Raw genomic sequence first — 19440 nt, forward strand, 5'->3', positions numbered from 1 at the left:
ACTACATGTTAATGTTTTTAAATGTATGTAAATTGTAAAGTATTTCATAATATCTTTTTAGTTTTGTGTCGGACCCCAGTAACACTAGCAGTCGCCATTGGGGTCGGCTAAAGGGGATCCTAATAAATCAAATAAAAAAATAAAATCAGCGGCACTGATTGGTCAAGACATAAAAATAACATCAGGCTGACTGAAAAATAGAACCAGTCAGTGCAAATGAATACATGGTCAAGACCGGGAACAGAGTAGATAATTATTTTATTCTGTGTTCATATGTATGCACATATAATCTCTATACAATACAACATAAGATCAGAGTAGCATGACAGACCACTAAAACAGAATCCAAACAGTAAAAAAACTAAATCATCAATAAATATAGTTAAATAAATAAACTAATACAAGTATAAATTAGGTATAGATTTTGTATTTCTAATATTGTCTGCATGCTTACAGGAACATCCTCATGTATAATTTCTGTACAAACACACACATGGCTATTTTCAAGTACAAGTGTTGTTTTGACTATGTACAGTATGTTCATGAGGCTACTTGACCGTATTGAAGACAGGCCAACATATCAAACAAGGAAATTAGGAAGCACTTTAAGAGAACCACACACAAACTCACCTCTAAACACTGATGGACACACACACACACACACACACACACACACACACACACACACACACACACACACACACACACACACACACACACACACACACACACACACACACACACACACACACACACTAGGAGACCCTGATTTGACAGACTGAATTTCCATCTCTTCCTGAGAAATAACAGAGCTAAGCCTGCTCAACCACAGTCACATGGCCTTCCAGGAGTCCATTTGGGATTGAACTAACATACCAAGAAACTGTTTACTAATAAAATTAAGCCACTGAACTTGCTACTGGAAAGACATTGTTAAGAAATTAAACAACTTGCATCCCAGAGATGTTTTTAAGTGTCCCTCTCTATGTTTTTAGGGTATTTCATATTGGGTTGCTTATCACCACAAAGATCCTCACTTGTCATACAAATCTACACTAGACACCTGTCTGACTTTACAGAAGGGAAATCCCCAGGATGAGTCAATTAAGTACATGTATCAAAGAAAAGTGTCTCTAGTTGTCCTTGTACCATTAATGATTAAAATGTTTAAACAGATAGTGATTCTCTAGAATAAGCAACTATGTCTTTAGAATAGACAGCATCAGCAGACAAAACCAATAGAATTGGCTACAGAAAAGAAGGCATCCTTTTTATCTAAAATCTCTGATCTTTACAGATGGGACTTCAAAACCAAAGTGTTCAGTTGTTTTACACATTTACTTGATCTGATTTCAAATGAATATTGCTTAAGCATAATATACCCTGTTCGTTTGCCAATTATGTTACAATCAAAGAAAAAACTATTGAGAAGGTTGAATGGGACATCAAGCAAGGGATTCTGTTTGGCCCATGCTTAGGTAAAAGTAAAAATAGCTAAAGAAACCAAATACTCAAACATACTTATTTGCTTTCTTTTAGGATATCAACAGGTGTCTACATTGATTAAGAATGCTATACAGTTCACAAGATCATGGTGTATGTTACACAGGTGTGGGTAAAAGTGATACACTTTTTAAAAGAAGGATCACGAAGGAGTCATCTTCAAGCGAGGATCTATGTTACATAGATGGAAACAAGACCAGGATCAAATTTGTGAGAGAGACAAGAATATGTAAAAGAAACAACTATACTGTTGGCATTTCTCTTCCCACTACAGAGAAAAGAGTTAGTGTGGTTATATTACAAAATCTGTGTGGGTCTGTGTGCTCACAGGAACCATACTGTTAAAAGCTTATGTGTGCGTTTACCTGTGTGTGTGATCTAGTGGTGTGTGAGATGTAAGTGAATCTGTCTGTGTGGGTAGTGGTGAAGGTGTGCCTGCCGCGGAGCTCATAGCCTGGTCTGGGCCTCGGGGATATAGATCTCGATGCTGTCTGCACTCTCGGTGGCTGAGTTCTGCCGTACCGACGCAGCTCGCTTGGCGGCCATCAAGCGCTTTCGCGCATCCAGCCGCTGCTTCTCTGAGCTCTCCAGGGACCTATCACGGGCCAGGGGAGGGTGACCTTTTGGGGGTTTCTTTGGCACAGGAGGGGGGATCCGTCTCTCCTGAACAGGGATGACAAATAGTCAGTTAGCCCTCGGGGGGAGGGGGGACAGGAGCGTAGACAGCATTAGTACACCTATAGCAGCACACGGCTAGCGCTACAGATAGACAACCACACACGACGCAGCAGCGGGGGGGGCGACTGACTGCATGAGGTACGGTGGCCCAGCGAGGTCAGGCCCCGTGGTGCGTGCCAGATGGAATGACTTCTCAAAATCAGCTCACTGTCGACAAGAACAACAGAACAAAAACATGGAGAAGCGGTCAGGAAATCAATAGTATAAAATGCAACAGCCATGATACTGTACAGTAACAACATCTCTACAGTCGCTAATACAACAAATGACAGGAAATGGCAACATTCAACTTTTGGGTGTGATGTGTTTCACTGTGTTAAAGGATTGTGTATAAAACTGAATGAATATGATGGTGTATAGAACTATTGATGGCGTATAAGTTGTAATGTGTGATTCACGCCATGTGAAGCACTTAAAGGTATGCGGTACATCTCATAAACCCTCACCATCTAGACCAGTGGTCACCAACCGGTCGATCTCCAAGGTATTCCTAGTAGAGCACCAAACATTTCTGTAAAAACCCCAACGATAAAGCCTTTCGTTCCTATTTTTATTTATTTTTTCATGCTGTTGGCGGTAGGTGCACATAACCATTTCATGTGTCTGAAGGGAGAACGCCACCTACCCAGCAGGCCCAGAGAGCAAATCAAGTGCAACTATAGGCCTACCACTGGCCAATCAGATAGCTCAGATCACTGTGTCTGCACAGTTTCATCAAACCATAGACTGTTAAAAGAAGACTCGATCGCACAGCAAAATCGATACTGTGAGATTTCAAATGGTTTAAAAACATGAGACTCAACGAATACAGCAAAGAGCTGCTGTTTTTATGAGCAAGCTCATGTTTAAGTTGTTATTCAGCAATGTCAACACTTAAAATGCACGTTCTCCCTACTTCCACTTACGCTACAAACAGCACTGCCACTGCATTAAAGGAGTAGCCTCTAGCAAAGTGTTCCCATAAGCTTGCATTGTTATTATTAGCGGCTTGTGTCTTTTTTAATATCCAGGAATATTTCACTTTCTCTGGACATAGGGGTAACATGAATTGGTCCATGAGGCTGAAATAATGCAGTGCCACTTGAGTTTTGCCATCAACTGAAAGACCGAGTCCCCTTTTGTCAGTGGAAGGAGGGACAGCAGAGGGACAGTGATTCGGGTGAGAGGCAGCCTCACTGCTGCTCTCTCCCTCCCCTCAGACTGACCATCAGATGCAGGCCATCACTCAGCTGTGCGTCACAAGTAATACAACAAAGTATCTATTACCAGTGTGATCATATACCTCCATTTTTTAAATATAATTTAACAATAGTCTGAGAAGAACAACATTGGCAGGGCAATTCAAGCATTCAAATTATGCAATGATAATGTATTGGGTGTATAGCCTACTGCACAAATTTCATTGCTACAGAACTGTTTTTAAATGGTTAAATGTTGCATAGGCTTACGTTTAAGTCATGTTTAAAAATAATCTGAGCGGTAGATCTCAACTTGTATTTTGACTCATGAAGTGATCTGGACTCAGAAAAGGTTGGTGACCACTGATCTAGACAAAAGTAATTTGTTGCCAAACCAAAGAAAATCATTGATACAGTATGTTAACAAATAATAATTGTGAAGTTACAACAGCGATACTAGATCATGCAATGAGTTAAAGCTACTGATTTGTTTCTGCATGAGCAGTATATCTTGGCTGGTCGGAATGATGAGCTGAGTCTGCATTGACTTAGACAGCACAGACAGATACTAGCTGGTCCTGGACGCCTGTTTTACCTTTCTCTCCGGGGGCTCCAGGGGCTTCCAGTTGTTGGCCCTCAGCTGGTGCAGCTCATCAAACTTCAGGCTGATGTTCTCGATGGACAGCTGGAGCATGTCCCAGAAACCAGCCAGGTCCTGAGAGATGGGCCGCGGGCGGGCGTTGGGGTTCTGATCCCAGATCAGTAAAAAAGGGAAGAATGAAACAGAGTTATATCTCAGATTTCATGTGAAGAACAGGGGGAGTCAAAGAAACTGAAGAACTAGAAGAGTCGCACACCAGGTTCTCCTCACAAAGTTCCCGGAACTGCTGGAACTTCTGTGACATCAGGAGCTGAGCACTTCCTACGGCAAGCCTCATTTTCCCCAAGACTGTGGAGAGGAAGATAATGTAGATACAGATCAGATCACACAGGGAGAAATCAGAGGACTGTCTCATTGTAATGGCTGGAATGAGGCCACCTAATTGTACCTATCACAAGTACAATTACGCACAACTACGCGGCACTAGCCTCCACTGCACTCACACAATTGTGATAGGTAGTGGTGTAAATGCTTTTGGACAGGCCAGACTCACTGTCATCCGGCAGGTCGTTCTCCTGTTCGTCCTGCTTCATCTGTCTGCACCAGCCCTTCATGCGGTCCGTCTCGGCCTGCAGCAGCTTGAGGAACCAGCGTCCGTCCCTCTGGCACACGAACTTCTGGACTACCTCCAGGGGATCTTCGGTCACGCTGTCGATCCAGGGGTCAGGCGGGGGCAGGATGGACGGGTCGAAGCACACGTCATCGTAGTCGTCTGAGGTACAGGCGTGGTAGTGGTTGCCCGAGCCCTGGATGCTGACGGTGGAGGCAGAGGCTGGCGAGGTGGCGGCTTCGCGGGAGTACTTGCGGGACACAGAGCCTGAGAAGGGCAGATCTGTTTCTGGGGAGTCCAGGGGGCTGTCTAACATGTCAGGCATGTCCAGGTCTGCCTGTACTGCTGCCGTTACACTGYTGGAGCGGATGAACTGCCGGTATCTGCCAACAGGGGGAGATATACATCAGTGCTCAGTCTGAGGTGACCTGACGAGGAAAAACTTGAACCTAATTTAAGGCTATACATAAGGTGCAGAGTTTTTTCTGGCCAGGTCACAATGTGGTCAGAAAAACTTAAGGCCCTGCATTTGCTCTGAAACTACCAGTACTGCAATATTATATTCTCCATCCATTCTGATGGATGGAAGGTGCATTTTACCACATTTTGAGCCAATCCATGGTACTATGAATGAACATCCCACACAGAGTTTTAGTGTGGGAGGTGTATAGAGACACGGAGTGAGGGAAGGGAAGGGGCCCTAGGCTGCAGTCATCACGGAGCAAGCCTACTACTCTAAAACACCCACCAGCCATGACTATTCCTTTAGAGGGAGCGCCCTTCACTACAGACACACARCAGAGCTGTACAAGAACTGCCTCACGATGCCGATGACTATTCATGCTATATTTGTCCTATACAACACATAGGGTGGAGCAGAACACACGTAGCACAAGGAAGAAATATACAATAAGGTTTATAACGTGAATAATTCCACTCTTATTCATATTCAAACTCTCACAGTCTTTAGTATGACTAAGGTGCCGTAGTGTGCAGTCAGTGCTCCTCATTAACAGACAGAAGTTGGAGAAACCAGCTGCAGTCAGCTACTTTAAAGTCTACCCAGACTATTTCTCCAACTTCTATCTCCAGTATTAAAAATGTGAGAATAATCTTGTGAGTGAGAGTAGGTGTTTGGTTTGCCTCATCAGACTGCAGTCGCAGGTGAGCTGGAGATGACTCAGCTGAAGTCACTGAAGAGGTGTCACTGAAGAGGTGTCACCGGCGAGGCCAACAGACAAACACAACTCACTCACCATTTCCCTTTCAGAGAAACGGGGCAGGAAATGCCATAGTTCCAAATGTCTGTTTTGCTAGCACAGCTGTTCCACCGCATTAACAACCCTAGGCACAAGCTGCTTCTTCCAGCAACCCCTGACTCACTTAGTAACGGCCTTCATTTGTAAATGGATGCCTTTCTCTGGACATTCACACAAGAAACAGTGAAGGACTGACATTCTGAACTGACTGATAGAGAGAAAGCAAGAGAGAGACTCACCCCCTCTCGTCCTCCACCTGGACCCCAATTGATTGGTACTTGGACTGGTCCTCCATCTCCAGAGCTTCCTCTTCTGGCCCGTCCACCTGGACATAAAATTATCCAAAAAACGAATTCAACTATAAACTAGACATCTATTTCTCAGTCACTACAATATACAGAACACCAGGGTGAAGTAAATGTAAACATCTGCCACTAGAGGACAGTATAGAGCAAGAGTAGAACCTGTCAACTCAGAAAGGGGATGAGGATCCAGTCTCTCAAAACCTGGCTCGTGTGTCAACTAATTCATTTCTTATTATTCCCATGTCAGATCAAACAAAATGTCAAACGACACCAGAAAAGTGGTTGTGAGGTAGTGTCTACCACAGACCTGGATGCCGATGGACAGCTGGCACTTGGCCCGCCTGGCCTGCTCCTTCCTGCTGTCCTCAGTGATATGGGCCAGGGCCGAGGTGGTGGTGGTGATGGTGATGCTGCTGTTTGCAATATGCTGGCTAGCAGGGCCGTGGACCTGGGCGTTGGCCGCCTCAATGGCTGCCGTTAGGGCCTTCATGCTGTCGATGCTCTCTGTGGAGTTAGACAGGCCTGACTGGATGGTCATGTCTCCCTGCTGGTGACTATCCCTGCCCCCCTGGCCATGGCCATCCATGTAGGCATCCTGGGCCGACTCGGTGCTGCTCTGGGCTGTGATGGAGATGAAGGGTTTGGAGGTGCGGGGCGGCACCGGGGGAGGGGTCTTCTTATAGGTTGTGATGCATGATGACACTGTGGGGAACCATGGAAGAGGTAAAGTACTTGCGAGGGGGATATTTAGCACACACATGTCATAGCTTTCAAACATATCAAAGTAGGAATGTATATTCTACTCTCCCGCTTTGGTCAGGTTTTGATGTTCTCATACACACAGTCAAATCTATAGGTGATCAGGGGAGGGCCACAAGTCTCATTGATGAAGAGGGAACATGTTAAAATCTAAAGAGGTAATGGTGATAGTAGTGGTAGAAGTATGTGAGCCAATTAATAGAAAGACATGAATATAACACAAGGGTTTTTATTCTGACTCTTTCCACCTCTTTTCTCTACCACACTCACCCTCTTTTTAAAGTTTGTGATGGCTTGTTTTTGTGATGGCTTACACAATCTAGTCAAGAGTTAACTGCTCATTACAAAATGTGCCATTACAGCAAAAATAATGAGGGTTAGTCATTCATGCAAAGGTAGAGGGAAACACCAAAGCACAGCAAATGAACAGCCGTGGAGTTTCTCATAGAGCGCGGAACTGTGAGATGGTAAATCATGCAACACAAATTAGCAGACAGACARTGCATCTGTTCAGACTATACAATGCATTCGGAAAGTATTGAGACACCTAGATTTTTCCCCATTTTGTTATGTTACAGCCTTATTCTAAAATGGATTGAATCTACACACAATACCCCATAATGACAAATCAAAAACAGGTTTGTAGACATTTTTGCAAATATATATTTATTTTTTAAAACTGAAATATCACAYTTACATAAATATTCAGACACTTTACTCAGTACTTTGTTGAAGCACCTTTGGCAGCGATTACAGCCTCAAGTCTTCTTGGGTATGACACTACAAGCTTGGCACACCTGTATTTGGAGAGTTTCTCCCATTCTTCTCTGCAGATCCTCTCAAGCTCTGTCAGGTTGGATGGGGAGCGTCGCTGCGCAGTTATTTTCAGGTATCTCTAGAGACGTTTGGTCGGGTTCAAGTCCGGGCTCTGGCTGGGCCACTCAAGGACATTCAGAGACTTGTCCCAAAGCCACTCCTGCGTTGTCTAGGCTGTGTGCTTAGGGTCATTGTCCTGTTGGAAGCTGAACCTTCACCCCAGTCTGAGGTCCTGAGCGCCCTGGAGCAGGTTTTCATCAAGGATCTCTCTGTACTTTGCTTCGTTCATCTTTCCCTCGATCCTGACTAGTATCCCAGTCCCTGCCACTGAAAAACATACCCACAGCATGATGCTGCCACAGCACTTCACCAGATGTGACACTTGGCATTCAAGCCAAGCGTTCAATCTTGGTTTCATCAGACCAGAGAATCTAGTTTCTCATGTTCTGACAGTCCTTTAGGTGCTTTTTGGCTAACTCCAAGCAGGCTGTCATGTGCCTTTTACTGAGGAATGGCTTCAGTCTGGCCACTCTACCATAAGGTCTGATTGGTGGAGTGCTGCAGAGATGGTTGTCCTTCTGGAAAGTTCTTCCATCTCCACAGAGGAACTCTGGAGCTCTGTCATCGGGCTCTTGGTCACCACCCTGACCAAGGCCCTTCTCCCCCAATTGTTTAGATTGGCCAGGCAGCCAGGTCTAGGTGGTTCCAAACTTCTTCCATTTAAGAATGATGGAGGCCACTGTATTCTTGGGGACCTTCAATGCTGCAGAAATGTTTTGGTACCCTTCCCCAGATCTGTGCCTCGACGCAATCCTGTCTAGGAGCTCTACGGACAATTCCTTAGAGCAAAAACCAAGCCATGAGGTCAGACATGCACTGTCAACTGTGGGACCTTATATTATTTTTTATATATATATGTGTGCCTTTCCAAATCATGTCCAATCAATTGAATTTACCACAGGAAGTTGTAGAAACATCTCAATGATGATCAATGGAAACCTGATCAATGGAAACAGGATCAATGGAAACAGGATGCACCTCAGCTCAATTTCGAGTTTCATAGCAAAGGGTCTGAATACTTATGTAAATAAGGTATTTCTGTTTTTAAATTGATTGAATTTGCCAAAATGTCTAAAAACGTGTTTTCGCTTTGTCATTATGGGGTATTGTGTATATTGCTGAGGATTTTTTATTTTTCTTTCATCCATTTTAGAAAAAGGCTGTAACGTAACAAAATGTGGAAAAAGTCAAGGGGTCTGAATACTTTCCCAGTACAGTACAGAGAAAAACTTCATACTTCTATCCACAGTAACATCAATACAGGTCCAAYTGTACATCAATACAGGTCCAATTGTACAAGAAAAATGCTTTTCAAATGAGTTCTTAAATGAATGTTTCACTTGTGAGAAATATTGGGATCGTCTCCAATACATATTAGATATTTTATTCCATGGCAAGCTAGCAAAGTGAGATGTCAGTGGAGGAATGATCCATGTAGGGCGGCAGGATACTTATGTTACGTCGATGGAGAGACTTTGCTCTGTCTAGGCCCAGCCCCAGGTTCTGTCTGCTTTGACAAGTACTTCAAAACGCAAACTCTGACAGGACTGAATAAATAGCACCATGCCCTCAGACCACACAGAAGCAAAGAACAGTCTCTCTCTCTCTTTATCTCTCATACACAGACACACACCAACTCATGATCTCTTTTGACATCGCCACTTCTAAAACTTTGACGATAGAAATCAACTGTCTGGCTTTGTTTTTGATAAGCGATGGCTGGCAGGGAGAAGGAGCACACAGACACCACCAGCTCTGACTGAAACTGTGGAGCTAATTAGTGTGTAGCAGTGACCCCGCTGCACTCCGCCCCCTCTGCCCCTGAATCCCTCCTGGCCCTGCTGCCTGTACTGTATATATGCCTGGGATGGGAACTAACATTGTTTGAGTCCCGGGTGAGGCGCTGGTTGTTATCTGAAAAGGAAAAGCATGACTGGAGGTCTAGAGTCAGTTTATGGGACTTTGATGTGAAGGGTAGACAAGCACAGAGGCATTTTCTCCACTAGGCCGGGGGGAGATGTTACTGCAACAGCTTGACTGTTGGTGTGTGTGTGTGTACACATTGTGGACCATTAGATGACAAATATCTGTATATTACACACACCTGAAAAATCTATAGCTAATAACAAAACCATAATTTGTTAAACAAAGCCTATTGTAGGCCTCCCGGGTGGCGCAGTGGTCTAAGGCACTGCATCACAGTGCTAGCTGTGCCACTAGAGACTCTGGGTTTGAGCCCAGGCTCTGTCGTAGCCGGTCGCGACCGGGAGGTCCATGGGGCGACGCACAATTGGCCTAGCGTCGTCTGGGTTAGGGAGGGTTTTAGCGGTGGCGGGCCGGGCGCAGTGCGCGCTGACCAGGTCGCTAGGTGTAAACGGTGTTTCCTCCGACACATTGGTGCGGCTGGCTTCCGGGTTGGATGCGCTGTGTTAAGAAGCAGTGCGGTTTGGTTGGGTTATTTTTCGGGGATGCATGGCTCTCGACCTTCGTCTCTCCCGAGCCCGTACGGGAGTTGTAGCGATGCAACAAGACAGTAAGTACTAACAATTGGATACCATGAAATTGGGGATAAAAAACAAACAAAAAACAAAGCCTATTGTGCTGTAAAAACAATACTCATTGAGGCAGAATACACATATTATGCTGTTAAATCAATAGCCTCCTAGTAGCAGGTCCTTCCAGGGTTGTGTATGACATATACTCCCCTCAATATGTATTTGGACAGTGAAGCTAATTTATTCTTAATTTGGCTCTATACAACACCATTTTGGATTTGAGCGCAAATGTTTCATATGAGGCGGCAGTACATAATGTCCCCATTTATTTGAGGGTATTTTCATACATATCTGTTTAAACATTTAGAAATGAACGCTCTTTATGTATCTAGTTCCCCATTTGAGGAAAACATAAGTATTTAGACAAATTCACTTATAGTGTCAATGCTACATCAAGTTTGCGACTTTCCAAACTTGTTGGATGCATTTGCAGTTTGTTTTGGTTGTGTTTCAGATTATATTTTTGCCTAACAGCAAGTGAATTGTTAATAAATGTATTGTGTCATTTTGGAGAAACTTTAATTGTGACTAACAATAGAAGATGTTTCTGAACACACATTCATGTGKATACTACCATGATTATGGATATGATTATGGATAATCATGGTAGTATCCACATTAATGTAGWAGTGTTCAGAAACATCTTATGAGCGAGAAAGTTATAAAAGACACAAAGATCATTGACCCAACCACCCCACAAAAAACAAACCTCTCACCATTACCAATAACGGGAGGTTTGTTTTTTGTGGGGTGGTTGGGTCAATTTTGTTGTAGCCTCTGTAACCTTCTCACTCATCATTATTAATTAATTTATTCCTGATTTGTCTTAATCATGGCATTATCTGGATTAATTCAGAAGTTTTCAGGAATATCTTATCTACTCACTGAGAAAGAAAAGTACACCAGTCATTACTCAGTTCCTATTGGGCAAAACATGACCCAAAAGTTTTTAGGACTATCCAATCTAATCATCACATTAGGAATGGCGCACGATGGCGCACGTGTGCAGCCGGTTTAGGTGTAGCCCTGGTCTGTCTTACACGGAACATAAATGCATAAATGTATTTTGTCTCCCCACACCAAACACGATCATGACACGCAGGTTAAAATATCAAAACAAACTGAACCAATTATATTAATTTGGGGACAGGTCGAAAAGCATTAAACATTTATGACAATTTAGCTAGCTAGCTTGCACTTGCTAGCTAATTTGTCCTATTTAGCTAGCTTGCTGTTGCTAGCTAATTTGTCCTGGGATATAAACATTGAGTTGTTATTTTACCTKAAATGCACAAGGTCCTCTACTCCACCAATTAATCCACACATAAAACGGTCAACTGAATCGTTTCTAGTCAACTCTCCTCCTTCCAGGCTTTTTCTTCTCTTGACTTTATTTTGCGATTGGCAACTTTCATAAATTATGTGCATTACCCCCACCGATCTATTTCGTCTTTCAGTCACCCATGTGGGTATAACCAATGAGGAGATGGCACGTGGGTACCTGTTTGGGAGTTGCAGGACTTGCAGCGCCATCTGTGTCAGAAATAGAACTGACTTCTATTTTAGCCCTTGGCAACGCAGACGCCTGTTTGCTAGCGCGAGCAGTGTGGGTGAAATAATTGAATAATATAGATTTCTACATTTATTTTGCAATGCTCGCATACGCCACGCAAGCGGTGTAGTCAGCCTGTTAGAGGACAGGCTGAATGACACTGACACTACCAAGAAGACTAATCAATCCGGCCAGATAATTAGTCTCCATTTCACGGACAGGCAGCACAGATCTGTGTGTTCCCTCTCTAAAGGCTCACACATCACACCGAACCGAATGTGGATCTAGCGTTCGTCTGGCAATTTTCTCAGCGCACTGTGTGTTAGGGACCACCCAAAATGTTACACGTGATTCTACATGTAAAATCGGTGCGCAGTCGGTTCACAAATTACATTCAGCGATGCTAAGTACTTTCAACCAGCAAACACCATTGGTGTGTCTGAGCCCTAAGTGTGTGTGTTCCCTCCCTTATACACAAGAACAGACCGAAATACAGAGATGGATGTGTGATATAGCACACGAGCTATGTGGAATTCCATTTTTTTTTTGTATTCAGCCATGCAGGTGGTGTAGGTGGAAGTATGTAAATATTTGTGAGTCATATCGTATGTCTATGTTTATACGTTGCACATCTGGCTTCAGGGAAGAGAACGCTCATTAGCTAAGTACAGTGTTATGCACCATGATCTAATCAGGATCTTCCTACAGAGGAAACAATAACCACAGCAACAACAAACATGGCTGCTTACAAAAAAAGTGTTACTTGAGTTATTGATACCATCCTTACCTTCACTATTCTCTGTCACCAGCACAGTGTGGAAATTAAATTAAGATATTATTAAATTAAGACATAGGTAAGAACCCAAGAGAACGGATGGAGAACTCGAGTGTGTATGACTCAGCGTCTATTTATTGAGAGAGAGATCATCAATCATAATTGCGTCAGTAAGAGCTAAATATGAAGATGTAGGTGTAGGTCACATATGCTATAAACCACGCTGAAGATTACTGTGGACCAGGGCATCCATTGTAACACAAAGTACCATGACAACCATTTTACCATGACAACCATTTCCTTTTAATTGCCCACAATGTCGTCACTTTCTTTCTTCTCTGTGCGAGGCCTGGTGAAATGTGAAAAGGGATATGTGTTTTGTTGTGCTACAGTGCTGTGCCTCTATGTATTGTATCTTTTTAAAGATCTCCATGGTACTGTACATGTTCTGGTTCACGATGTGAAGCGGAAAAACAGAAGACTTCAAAACACAGCCCCACTCCTCCACCACCACAAGAATCTATAAAAGGATCCTCTTTAGCTCCATAAAGCCACTGTGCTAACTGCTAAACATGTTCTGTGGTGCATAGTGAAGATGATCCCATATTACCCCATGTAACATGCTTACAAACCCTGTCAATCAGGAATCTAATGCCATTCCATAACCATTTTCAAATAATAATAAAAATCAACTTCTTCCCATATGCATCTCATCTGTTCCAGTCCGCAGTAGGAAGTAGCTGTCAACAGATTCACAGTTTCAGCAGAATATTCAAGTATTCCTTGACAGGGTCAGAGTGGAGGCAGAACCCCTCTTGTGTGTTTTGGCAGATGCAGCGTCAGCGGAAGGAAAGACGGGCTCATTCATGCMCTGCTAGGCTGGAGGTTAACAGTGGTTGACAGACAGGCAGGAGCCAGGGCAGGGCCGGAGGGTGATGAATGAGGCCTTCTAGCCGTAGAACACAGATGGGTCATCCACCAGCGGTGTTACTCAGACTGCCTTGGGAATGATCTCAGTCCATGGTGGACTTCTTTCTGGGAATGAGGCACGGGGACAGGCCCCACATGACTCAGATCTCCAGCTATAACCAGTGTTGTTTACACGGTACGACAGCGTCTGATGAAGTAATAGTCTAGGGTAAGATGACGGCTATTTGTATTCTACTGCCTTGCTTGGCTTGCTGGAGATGAAGGTCACTATTTTTTAAATAGTTTGTAAGTGTAAAAGCATTGCCTCTTGAAGAATGTATTATTAGCTGGCAGTGTAGAAACACTGTAAATGTCGCTGAAACACCTGACTACACTAGAACAACTAGTGTTTTGAGAGTGCTCTCTTTCCCAAAACACTGATCCCTACACTGAGTAACATCAGTACCTACACTCTATTCTCTAAGTCCAGGGGACATTCTCTTGTAACAGCTCTGACTGCACAACTCCTGAGCTGTAATAGTATCCCCTCCAAATTTCGCTCTCTCTCCTCATCGCTCTCTCCTCTGCTGTATGTATGAGCCAGCAGGAGTCCTAGGGCTCAGCTTGCACCAGTATCACACAGATGTCATGTACAATCACCCATATCTACTCTCAGCAGCAGCACCCACACCCACTCACCGCTACACACCAAAGGCCTCTTGGCATCCCATCATCTTAGCTGTTTAGGGAAACACGTCAATCACACACATCAATCTCACAGATTACTAAGGATGGATGGAAAACACTTTCACAAGTATCATGGGATTAAGAAGCTTTATATCTGATCTGCCGCGTACCGTATGTAAAAATATAGCCTCGCTTTCCAGGCTTCCTCAAGTGATTAACGAGACTTGGAAGGATGGCATCACGAGTCTAGTAAAATATGACACAAATAATCAAGAATCACATGGTAATTCATCAGATAAACAGAACCAATTTTATCAGACCTACAAGGCTTCCTTGTAAATTGCATTCACCTAAAATAACCTAGACACCTGAGTTACAACTTTGAACTATGCCCATCTCCTGCTTTCCATTCCCTTAGGCAGATGGTATGTCTCAGGGAGCCAGACTCAGAGCCATGTACGAGGGGTAGAGGTGCCCTCTGAATGTCAGCACCAACACTCCTCCCCATTAACTCTCCCATAAGTCTCTCTCTGCTCTCTCTCTCGTACAGCAGTGCATAAATCTCTCACAGCACCATGGCGATGAGCCATCACTGGGATCGCCCCCTCCCTCCACTGCACACCAAGCGTCAATGTCAGGGCCTCACTCTGATGAGCTTGGCTCTCTTATTTCTGCCTCAAAACCTTGTGGACTTTCTTTTTCACAAAACCTTGTGGACCAAAACCCCTTTCCTCTCAAAACCTTGTGGACCAAACCCCTTTTCTTCTCAAAACCTTGTTGACCAAACCCCTTTTCCTCTCAAAACCTTGTTGACCAAACCCCTTTTCCTCTCAAAACCTTGTTGACCAAACCCCTTTTCTTCTCAAAACCTTGTTGACCAAACCCCTTTTCCTCTCAAAACCTTGTTGACCAAACCCCTTTTCCTCTCAAAACCTTGTGGACCAAACCCATTTTCCTCACAAAACCTTGTGGACAATTTCTGTTGAACTGTGTTATTAGGAGAAGAGTCCACAAGGTTTTGTGAAGAAAAGGTTTAGGTTCACACGGTTTTGACAGGGCTGTACGCTCCGGTTCGATTCCCTATTCGGTCTCTACTCCTCACAAAACAGCTTATGACGTTGTTGCTGCTGTTTTCAATTCACACACAAGCTTATCAAAGGATGTCGCCGCCCTGTGTTCATATTAATATAATTATATATATTTTTTAGGCAGAATTATCTACAAAATTAAACGGCTTGTCTGCCTTTTTGAAATGGGTGGGGAAATTATAAATGGTGGGAAAGTAGGATATCAGAGATGCAGATAAGTCAAAGCACAGAAAGGGGAAGTGATTTGCATGGGCTTTAGATGTCTTAGCCTGGCTCTTAACTGAGGGTGACCTCTTTCAGGGCCATGCTCCCCTAATGCCTAATTCATCTGCTGCCTCATTAGAAATCTTCTTCAACTGCTTTTATTTGATGTGGACAAGGACGTCATGGGTCAGATTATCGAGAATTTATGAAAATGTACAATGCATAGACAATAACATACCTGTACAGTACGGAGTACAAAGAAAACATATACTGCTTCTGTGCCCACATACAATGAAAAATAGTACCACTCTCAAGCCCATTATCTTACATGCAAACTAGATTTCGGCATCATGTTCAAACTTCTGAGAGCAGCCTCTGATCCCCCCCACAGCTCAAATGTCTAGAGATGTTGTGGAGTGCTGACGGCAGAGTCGGGACAGGATGCAAATGCCAGCTTGATGTTTTCACTCAGCCCCAACGGCCATTGTGAAATATCAAATAGTCCAGAAACTTCCCTACACATTTTCTCATCTAGGGTTGCAAAGCTACCATTAATTTACCAATGTTAGTGGAATCTTCAGAAATGAACAGGTAATCTATGGTAACTTTGGTAATTTATACTTGAATAACTTAAAAGAAGTGTATTCATATATAGTATTCGTTTTTTTACATCTGTGTCCATATTGTCCATCAGTTTCTAGTGGATAGACCATATGGTCCAAGAGAAATTTGTCCAATTAATGAAAAAATAATCTAAATCAACAATGGCATTCTTTTTTATTAACTCTGCAACTCTTTTTTCTCAACTGCCACCAGTTTGGCACATAAACATTTACAACAAAGACATATTGACATCGTCAAATAAATMATGTGTATAAAATAAATAAACAATATTTCACACGTTTCTCTTTTTCTCTCTTTTGTCCACTCGCTCAAGCAGCTCTCCTGCGGGTCCAGCCCATATGTCTGCCTTGACTACCCCCGGGTGCAGAGCAGCAGGATGGAAGTAGCGAGCGCACATCTTCATTCAGACATGCAGCACCAGCATAGAGTTGGAGGTAGAGTTAAATAAAGCCCTTATTATTTATCTGTTTCAGATGACTAGCTTGTTTTTCATCAACTATGCATATCTGAAGCCTGTTGTTGCAGTACTGAAGCATTATATGTTTTAAGAGCTAAACGAGAAGATAAGCAAATGGCTCCTTTACTTTCACAAGACAACTCAACATCAGTTAGAGAGATCTGTCCTTAGCAGTACTGTTATTATTTCATTCTACCTCTGCATGGTAACAGTACTTTTCATGATTATCTATAAACTCAAMAATTATTTTCAAACTACATGTTGTTTTAATTTAAAATATGGCAAAATGGTCCTGATGATAATTTCCTGGGACTACAGAGATGTCTCTTAACGTTTCATCCTGGGATGTCAAACAGAGCCTTGCTGTCAGTGGATTGCCACTAGAGAACAAGAATTCCCAGAGGAACAGTCAAATTAGGTTGCAAGAAGTTCAACTCAAATCAGCACGGACATCTGGGACTCATCTGATGGGGCAGTCTCTAAGTTTGATAAAGTCCTTTGAAGCATTTCAGTGAAATTATAAAAACATAATTACATTTTTTATAAATAGCTTGATAAGTGAATTTTAGAGGGTCCTTATCATATACACACACTTTATCTCCGAAAATATTGTATTAATTACAGAAAATGTGTTTTTTCTTGTAAGTACTACACAATGCCTGGAAGATAAACAATAATAAAAAGGGGATTTTCTTCAGATCCATTAACCACATTTGAGAAATTAGTGCCATTTCCAAGCCTATTACACACACCAGCTTGGATTTAAAATGTTCTGTATATAACAGTGATTTAATATACCAGGGAGAGACGATTATGTTCCTCATGCTGGACTGGACCAGGCAAGCAGCCATGTTTTGACCATAGCACCAATAAAAGTCAGATCTCCTCTCAAAGAGATACATCGGTGATAAGCCTCAGGCTCAGCTCTACTTCTCCTGCTTAGAGCATCCTCAGGCTTAGTGCTGCTATGATTGTGTGTTGTGTGAGGGTGGTGTATGTTTTGGGAGTCAGGTGAACATACTGTGATGCTGTGGAGAGAGTCTTTCTTGACATTGACCTTTGCTGGTATGTGCTGCCCTGACAGTGTTGGTACAGTAGATCAATGTGCGTTGTGAAAGTGATAAACACAGACCTGTGGTGCTCTTGAGCGTCTCCATAGTGCTGGTGGTGTGAATTATAGGTGATCCAGGGGAGACATTGACCTTTATTGGTCTATGCAACGCTGACAGTAGTGTTTGTTTTTGCTCTTGAGGGTCTAATCGTGGTGGTGGTGGTTAGAGAAGACACTTCCATTTGCTACAGTGGTATGATAGAGCAGTGCGTGTTTTGACTCGCCAGACAAACAGAGCAACAGATCAAATCAAATTGTATTGGTCACAAACACATATTTAGCAGATGTTATTGAGGGTGTAGCGAAACGCTTGTTTTCCTAGCTCCAACAGTGCAGTAGTATCTAACAAATCCCAACAATACACACAAATCTAAAGTAAAAGAATGGAATTAAGAAATATATAAATATTAGGACGAGCAATGTTGGAGTGGCATTGACTAAAATACAGTATATACATACTGCTTTACTCATTTCATATGTAAACATTATTAAAGTGGCCAGTGATTCCATGTCTATAGGGCAGCAGCCTCTAAGGTRCAGGGTTGAGTAACCGGGTGGTAGCCGGCTAGTGATGGCTATTTAACAGTCTGATGGCCTTGAGATAGAAGCTGTTTTTCAGTCTTTCGGTCCAAGCTTGGATGCACCTGTACTGACCTCGCCTTCTGGATGGTAGCGGGGTGAACAGGCCATGGCTCGGGTGGTTGATGTCCTTGATGATATTTTTGGCCTTCCTGTGACATCGGGTGCCCCCGGTGATGCATTGGGCAGACCGCACCACCCTCTGGAGAGTCCTGCGATTGCGTGCAGTGCAGTTGCCATACCAGGCGGTGATACAGCATCTGTAAAAGTTTGTGAGGGTCTTAGGGGCCAAGCCAAATTTCTTCAGCCTCCTGAGGTTGAAGAGACGCTGTTGCGCCTTCTTCACCACACTGTCTGTGTGGGTGGACCATTTCAGATCGTCGGTGGTGTACGCCGAGGAACCTTGAAGCTTTTCACCTTCTCTACTGTGGTCACATCAATGTGGATAGGAGAGTGCTCGCTGCTGTTTCCTGAAGTCCACAAGCATTTTGTTGACGTTGAGGGAGAGGTTATTTTCCTGGCACCACTCCGCCAGGGCCCTCACCTCCTCCCTGGAGGCTGTTTCGTCATTGTTGGTAATCAGGCCTCCAACTGTTGTCATCTGCAATCTTGATGATTATGTTGGAGGAATGCGTGGCCATGCATTCATGGGTGAACAGGGAATACAGGAGGGGGCTGAGCATGCACCCTTGTGGGGCCGCTGTGTTGAGAATCAGCGAAGTGGAGGTGTTTCCTACCTTCACCTCCTGGGGGCGGCCTGTCAGGAAGTCCAGGACCCAGTTGCACAGGGCGGGGTTCAGACCCAGGGCCCCGAGCTTAATGATGAGCTTGGAGGGTACTATACTGTTGAAGGCTGAGCTATAGTCAATGAACAACATTCTTACATAGGTATTCCTCTTGCCCAGATGGGATTTGGCAGTGTGCAGTGCGATGGCATCGTAGGTGGATCTATTGGGGCGGTATGCAAATTGAAGTGGGTCTAGGGTGTCAGGTAAGGTGGAGGCGATATGATCCTTAACTAGCCTCTCAAAGCACTTCATGATGACAGAAGTGAGTGCTACGGGGCGAAC

At 43.6% G+C, this 19440-nt stretch overlaps 1 protein-coding gene across 4 annotated transcripts in view; it reads right to left on the bottom strand.

Moving 5' to 3' along the window:
- Positions 1–241: 241 nt before the first annotated feature.
- Positions 242–19440, bottom strand: part of LOC111979342 (disks large-associated protein 1-like) — a 141320-nt gene continuing 122121 nt past the window's right edge. For 3 of the 4 annotated variants that reach the window (XM_024009810.2, XM_024009809.1, XM_070448870.1), the window contains exons 7-12: positions 6502–6896; positions 6129–6214; positions 4574–5013; positions 4277–4368; positions 4015–4167; positions 242–2166 (exon numbers count right to left, since the gene is read on the bottom strand). In XM_024009810.2, the coding sequence (XP_023865578.1) occupies positions 1951–2166; positions 4015–4167; positions 4277–4368; positions 4574–5013; positions 6129–6214; positions 6502–6896 (1382 nt within the window). In that variant the 3' untranslated portion in view covers positions 242–1950. Of the gene's footprint in view, positions 2389–4014; positions 4168–4276; positions 4369–4573; positions 5014–6128; positions 6215–6501; positions 6897–19440 lie in introns of all 4 variants that reach the window. The other variant, XM_024009811.2, reaches the window with a different exon arrangement.

This window comes from Salvelinus sp. IW2-2015, linkage group LG19 (assembly GCF_002910315.2).
Source record: "Salvelinus sp. IW2-2015 linkage group LG19, ASM291031v2, whole genome shotgun sequence".
In the NCBI taxonomy this organism is placed as follows: Eukaryota; Metazoa; Chordata; class Actinopteri; order Salmoniformes; family Salmonidae; genus Salvelinus; species Salvelinus sp. IW2-2015.